Genomic DNA, 7,424 nt, shown 5'->3' with positions numbered 1-7,424 from the left:
TTTCTTTATCATTACCTATAGACTTTGATGAACATTGTTGGGTCGACTACCATCACAAATTTGGGGAATTCTGATGAAGTACCTATAAATAAGGCTCTTATCACTAATGTTCCTCCTTCTTTAGATGCTAAACTGCCAAATTAATAAGAAAATGAGGGATCTCTCATACCTCCAGTGGTATACGATGGCAAGACTCCTATTCAAACTACTCATGTCTCTAAAAGGTTGTCCCAAGATGAAAGTGAGAATAGTAGTAGAGACTATTGCTGGAAAAGAGTAAAGATATATTTTGACGATGCAAGAGGTACTGGTCCACCAGCGATTAAAATTTATGATGACACGAATAATCCTGTGAGGACTATATCAGCTCTTACCGAGGAGTATGGTTAAGACATCTATTTTACCAAGTGTATCTTAATGACCCTCTTCTTTATAAATCCCTTTTTTTGTTCTTATACAATTGACTAATATTACACTCGTGCAGCGTGAAGGGTCACATGACAGCGATGCGTCTGTATCTAGTCTAGATTTGATGGAACCACCTTCCATAGCTAAAATGGGAGAAGAGACAACTTCTGTTTCTTGTAAAAAGGTTAAATCAACCTTAGATTTTGATATTTGTAAGCCCTCATTAGCTGTTATGTCGATGTTTGATGGAAAAAAGGTTGCCCTAGATACACAGAAACACTATATATCCTCCAAGATTTTGAAATGCGATATTGATTACGCTTCTTCCCTTAAAGATGAAGTCCAAGTAATCATAAAGGAGAGAGATTAGAAGGACGTGGATATTTCCCCATTGAGAAAGTTATTGCACGACTTCTTTGACCTTGCTACTTTATATGACCAAGCACGGTTGATACTTCATGATATGAATGAGGAAGTCATAAGAGCAGAATTATTCTTAGTAGTAGGGGAACGCCTCTCAAATGTCATTCTTGAAGAGGAAGAGAAGGTTAGAGTAGCATCCTCCATTCAGCAATCACTACAGAATATGAAGAAGAAGATAAAAGAATTGTGTAAAAAGGCAAAGACTTTGGAAAGTCTTTTAGCAGAAGCTGAGAACGAATCCAAAGAAGCAAGGCTAGAGGTTTCTATTACAGCCAAGGAATTTGATGCAAGCTTTGACGCAGACTTATCAAATGGTGTATATCAGAAGAAAGAACGTCTGAAAGTTATGCGCCAAGACTTAATAATTACAAGTTATGTCTAGATTAGACTTAGGACATGTTTCCTTTTCTTCAAACTCTTTTGTCGATTTATTTTAGCATTTTTATTGAGTAGTTGGATATATTAGTTGTAATAGAAACTCCTCTTTATATTGCACTTTTCTCTTAATATTCCTTTTGAATTTCAATTTCACGGATTGCTTACTTATTTTGATGTGCTTATGTTGTAGTACTAAACTCTGGCTTTCTCTTCAAATTTGTTGACTATTGGCTTTATGTCTTTGTCTCACAAACGTTTTAGACTTGAAACTTCAGTTTGGAAGCCTTAAAGTTTAAGGTTTTTGACTTGCAAACTTGATAATGCATGGTTGGCACATCTACACTCCAAATTGCAGGCTTTGGGTATTCCAAATCCTATTAATAGAACTTCTTTTATTTTTAGTAAGTTACCCCCATTAAGCCACAAGTATCTGGCATAAGTCCAAGACTTAATTGAGACGCATGTAGGCTTGACTTTCGTACGGTGGATCATGCAAGGACATGTATTTTTTAACATTCATGTAACTGAACTCAGAATAAAATTCCAAGCACCTACCTACTTTGATGAAGAAGATCAATTCACAACGTAATTCTGGGTGAGTGTTTTTTTTGTTTTTTTTATCCTAACTTTTGCCTAGGCCATCTCTGTCGAATTTTTCAACCTAGCGGATATTTTTTTAAGCCATACACAGTTTATACTCTTGCGGGCCATGAGTAGACATGTAGTTTATACTCGTACCTTAAGAAGTGTCATCTCCCTTCAAGGATAGTACTTCTTTAAGAACTTGGTGTTGATGGGGTCAATCCTCACATCGACAAGCTTGTAAGCACCATCTGAATATACTTCTTGTATGTCATATGGTCAATCCCATTCTGGGGTGAATTTGACCCCAGACTTATAAGAAGTAATAATGGGCCTTCTTACTGTAAGGACTTGATCTCCAACTTGGAAGCACCTCAAGCGAACCCTTTTGTTGAAAGAATGAGATGGTCGTGCTTGATAACATTTAAGATTTCGTAGAGCCTCCAGCCTCTTCTCATCAAGAGCTTCTAACTCTACAAGACGCAACTTAGCATTTTCTTCATTGATAAGCTCTTCTTGAATAACTAGTCTCAAAGAAGGTATTTAACGCTCAAGTGGCAGGACTGATTCAACTTCGAAAGCAAGTGAATATGGGGTTTCTTACGTTGGTGTACGGTAAGTTGTTCTATATGCCCACAAAGCTTCTTCCATTTATTCATGTCAGTCTCGTTTGGACTTGGAGATGACCTTCTTCAACAAATTACATAAAGTCTTATTGAATATTTTGGCTAAACCATTGGCGGCAGTATAGTACATAGAAGACTTGTGCTTCTTGAAACCAAAAAGATCATAGAGTTTGTTCATCAGCTTGTTATCAAATGGCTTTTCATTGTTAGTTGAGTAGATAATATTCACTCGAGTGAAATTTGCGACATTTTCTTTCTTTACTTCCTTAAGAGCAACAGCTTCAGCCCATTTAGAGAAGTAATCTGTCGCGGCCAAGATGTATAAGTATCCTCCAGAAGATTTTGGTAGTGAACCAACACCATCCCTTCCCCAAGCATTGAATCGCCAAGATGATACAGTTAGGTGTAGTACCTCTGGAGGTTGATGTATAAAATTTGCATGGAATTGGCAAACTTTGTAACTTCTAGCATAGTCCAAGCAATCTTTCACCATCGTTGGCCAATAATAACCCATCCTTTTAATGTAAAAATGGAGCTTTGGTCCAGACTGATGTGATCCATAAATTCCCTAGTGCGTTTCTTGCCGAGCTTGAATTGCATCTTCCTCTCCCAAACACCGTAAGAGTACTCCTTCAAATGATCTTCTGTACAGTGTATCTTTGTCGTAAAGAAAGCGATGTGCATGATGATGAATGCCAATCCTTCTCCTTAGATCTTCTGGAAGTATCCTATAACACAAGTAGTCAATGATAGGTTGTTGTCAATCTTTCTTTACATCTTCAGACACGGCGATGAAGTATTCAACCTTACCTTTTACATCCTCATCCTCATTTGATGGTGGTACTACCCATTCTTGGTGGATAGTAACTATATCTGACTTAGAAGAGTTAGAGTTGAGCCGAAAGCAACTAGGGCATCAGTTTGCTTATTTTCCTTCCTTGGCACATGTCGGAGGGTTACTTCTCTAAGCCATCCCATCAACTTCTGTACATAGTCATGAAATGGTCTTAACTCAGGCTTCCTGACTTTATAGCTTCCCAAAAGCTACTTGATCACTAATTGGGAGTCACTAAAAACTTATAATTGTAGTTGTTTAATGTCGACAGCTATCTCTAGTCCGAGTATGAATGCTTAATATTCAAAAATATTATTGGAGCAACGATTCGTCAAGGTAAAAGAGTAAGGGATGACCTCTTCTTGTAGAGTGACAAACACTACATCGACACCAGCTCCATCTCGATGTGAAACATCATCAAAGTACATCTTTCATGGGGATCTAAATTTAACAGCCATTGCATCTTCATCGGGAAGTCCATCACTCAATTCCCAGTCATCAGGTATTGGGTGATCTACCAAAAAGTCAAACAATGCTTGTCCTTTTACAGCTTTTTGGGGAATGTACACAATCTCAAACTGTTAAAATTGGAGGTACCACCTTGCAAGTTGGTCACTGAGAAATGGTTTCGACATCACAAACTTAATAGGATTTGCCTTGGACACAAGACGAACAACATGAGCTTGAAAGTAGTGTTTTATCTTTTAGATTGAGAAAGTTAATGCCAAACATAACTTTTTGATTAGAGAATACTTCAGCTCATTTGGTGTCATCATTCTACTCAGATTATAAAGAGAGTTTTCTTTGACTTCACTATTTTTTTTGAGCCAATAGTGCTTCAACTGACCTTTCTTGTGCCGCAATATAGAGTATCAGTAGTTTTCCAGGTATGGGTGCCGCAAAAACTGGTGGCTTCATTAAGCATGATTTAATACTCTCAAAGGCATTACTACAAGCTTGGTCCTATTCGAAGGGAGTGTCCTTCTTCATGAAATGACTAAATGGTTGACATTTTCCAGCCAAGTTTGAGATGAACCTCCTTAAATATGCTAGTCTTTCTTGAAGGATTTTTAACTCATAAATGTTTCGAGACTCGGCCATCTTCAAAGTGGCATCGACCTTGGCTTGATCAATTTCAATTCCTAGGTGCCGCACAATAAAGCCAAGAAACTTTCTAGAAGTAACTCCAAAGGAACACTTTAATGGATTCATCCTAAGTTGATATCTTCGAAGTAACTCGAACACCATTCTTAGGTCTTTTAAGTGGATGTATCTTTTTTTTGACTTTTTTTTGACTTCACCACTAGATCATCCATGTAGTATTTAAAATTTTTGTGGAGTAGGCTATCAAAGTTGTTTTACATAGCCCTTTGATAAGTGGTGCCAGTATTTTTCAAACTAAAAGGCATCACCTTGTATCAATAAATACCTTTGGGAGTGTGGAATGTAGTGAGCTCTTCATCTTTTGGTGCCATACGGATTTAGTTATAGCTGGATGAACCATCCATGAAGGACATTACCTCATAACTAGTAGTGGCATCAATCATCAACTCAGGTATGGGGATTGGGAAATCATCTTTAGGGTATGTATTACTGAGATCTCGAAAGTCGACACAAACTTGAATTTGGCCATTCTTTTTTCATACTGGAACAATACTTAAAATCCACGTGGGATATTTGACTTCACAAATAAAGTTAGCTTCAATGAGTTTGTTAATTTTATTTTCGATCAATGGAACCAACTCTGGCCTAAAGCGCCTTTAGGCTTGCTTAACAGGACGAGCCCCGTTCTTGATCGCTAACTGATAGACTGCTACTTTTAGATATAAGCCATGTATTTCTTTATAACTCCAAGAAAATACATCCACATATTCTTTGAGTATGTCCATATATGTGATTTCTTCCTCCATTTCTAGAAAAAAACACTCAGGTAAGTTGGTCTTGGGACTACATTGATTCCAAGATTAACTTCCTTCAAGGGACCTATTATGGCCTTAACTCTTTCTTCAAGTTGCAATGGAGCATCTCCAGCATCTTTCTCCTCTTGAGGATCATCGTCGTTGATGGATATGTGATGACACCAAAAAATATCTTCCATTTCTTTATCAACCATTACTTAAGATGAAGCCTCGTTCTCATTTTGGTTTGTAACATAATTTGAGAAGCCAATATTTTCTTCATATTCCTTGGTATAAACCACGGTATGAGCCTTTTCTCTTAACACCTTGTTGCATGAAACCACCAGTTCCATCTGTCGCCTCATTCTAGAAGGAATCAAACTTTGGAAATCCTTTCGGATCCTAGGCAAGGAGTTCATTATCGTACTTTGATGACTTTTCTGACGTTTGTTGATTTTCTTCTTATTTAGAGAACCCAATATCTCGAACATAAAAGTTCTTGTGGTTAATTCTCCAAGTCGGTCAAAGACAAAAAGCCTTTTGTTGGATGCAGTAGACTCCTCTTCTACAGTGATGTAGTTACTAACCGTCTTTCTTATGGAGATGAGAATTGGAGGTGGTTGCATGTATCCTAGGCCTTCATGTTCCTGCCTTATTATACCTTCTGAAGGAATTTTACCCAACCTTAATGGCTTATTAGGATTATATCCAGCCTTTACAAATAACTTGTATGCACTTGGATCAAAGCCCTCTTTTGTATGCTTCGTAGGAAGTGTTATATCTTATAGGGGATTTTGAGCCACAGCTTCTCCAAGTAGCCTTGAGGATGGATTTATCGCGTCAATATTCCTAATAGGTAAAGTAATCCATTTTAGCACATTATCTTGGGCATCAGATAGGTGATCTTTCTCTTTATTTACCTTTGGTACATAGTGAAGAACAAGAGTTGCCTTTTTTTTAATAGGAGCAATACTTTCTTTATTTAAAGCAGAGAGAGGCTTCTTGGTGGCAAATTTTTCAAATGTCACCGCGACCTTCCTGGTTACAAGATCATCACACTTGGTCTTGGTGACATCATCAACCCTTTTCTCATTCACCGCATAGTTCTTCAAGTAGAATTTTGCATCGACAAAGTATGATTTAGCTTCAGTGAATGGCTTATCATCAGCTACTATCTTTGTTTCCACTCCACCTTTGAGGTACTTCAAGCATTGATAGTAAGAGGATGAGATAAGTTTGTTCCCGTGCACCCAAGGCCTACTAAGCAATGTATTGTATGAAGTTTTGGCATCAATCACATGCATCAATGCATTTGATTGAAAATCATCCATACAAATCCCCAACTTGATAGATCTCATATCCCCCTTGGTTGAAGCCTTGAATCATTATATGGCTCTCGTCAGTTCATCAGTAGTTATGCTAAGTTCCTTCACCGTGTGGATAGGCAGGATGTTGACACTGGATCCCTCATCTATTAAGATTCTATTGATCATCTTTCCTAGTACTTGACCTAACATATATAATGGACGACTGTGTAGGGCTCCTCCAAGCAGAAGATCATCATTTGTAAATATGATTTTTGAATCACATACATGATCTTCTTCACCAAGAGTTTCGGCAAGCTTTTTCGAAGATGAAGGAACTTCCATGGGTAGATTCTCACCCTTTCCCCCCTTTTTGGTAGTATTAAAACAAGATGCCTTAAGGTTGACTCGAGTAGTTTTCACCCGAAACCAACTTGGTAAGAATTCCTCCAACGTTACTGGACACCGTGGTTTTTAGCAGTGAAGCTCTGCTACACTCGTCCTTTTTAGAAGTTTAACCAACTTTTGTTTCCTTAGTTTCTTCACCATTCTCCTTCTGGTTGGTTGCTTAGACTACTCCTTTTGTAGACTCGTCTTCTTGGGTCTGCGCCTGGTCACCAGAGTCTAACCTTCATCATCACCTTCATTTATTGAAGACTTGTCATGCTCTAAAAGTTTATCATTATACTTTTGACCCATATTTGGACCAGCTCGAGTGAGATAAATATGATAGAGATGAGAACTGGCCATCTCATCATCGAGAAAGATCTTCTACTCGTTTGCTAATTGTATGACTTTGTCTTTAAAGAAAAAGCATTTTTTCAGAGGGTGACCCACAAGCATATGATACTTGTAATAATTTGGGTCATTAGTCCTTCCAGCTTTATCGAGCCGCTTCATCTCTGGAAGATCAATGAGCTTATAATGAAGAAGTTCATCGAAAATTTAGGCCACATCTGAATCAAAGAAG

At 37.9% G+C, this 7,424-nt stretch overlaps 1 protein-coding gene across 1 annotated transcript; it reads right to left on the bottom strand.

Moving 5' to 3' along the window:
* Positions 1 to 2,451: 2,451 nt before the first annotated feature.
* On the bottom strand, positions 2,452 to 2,910 carry LOC124898529. The gene has a single exon (XM_047412165.1). It carries the CDS (start codon positions 2,908 to 2,910, stop codon positions 2,452 to 2,454), a length of 459 nt encoding a protein of 152 aa, XP_047268121.1.
* Positions 2,911 to 7,424: the final 4,514 nt, after the last annotated feature.

Source organism: Capsicum annuum, chromosome 5, assembly GCF_002878395.1.
Source record: "Capsicum annuum cultivar UCD-10X-F1 chromosome 5, UCD10Xv1.1, whole genome shotgun sequence".
NCBI lineage: Eukaryota > Viridiplantae > Streptophyta > Magnoliopsida > Solanales > Solanaceae > Capsicum > Capsicum annuum.
This window is presented reverse-complemented; position numbering and strand designations above follow the sequence as displayed.

Bases quoted from the DNA above. Each gene is read 5' to 3' on its own strand.
- LOC124898529 (XM_047412165.1), bottom strand. From the start codon at position 2,910: ATGGTGAAAGATTGCTTGGACTATGCTAGAAGTTACAAAGTTTGCCAA.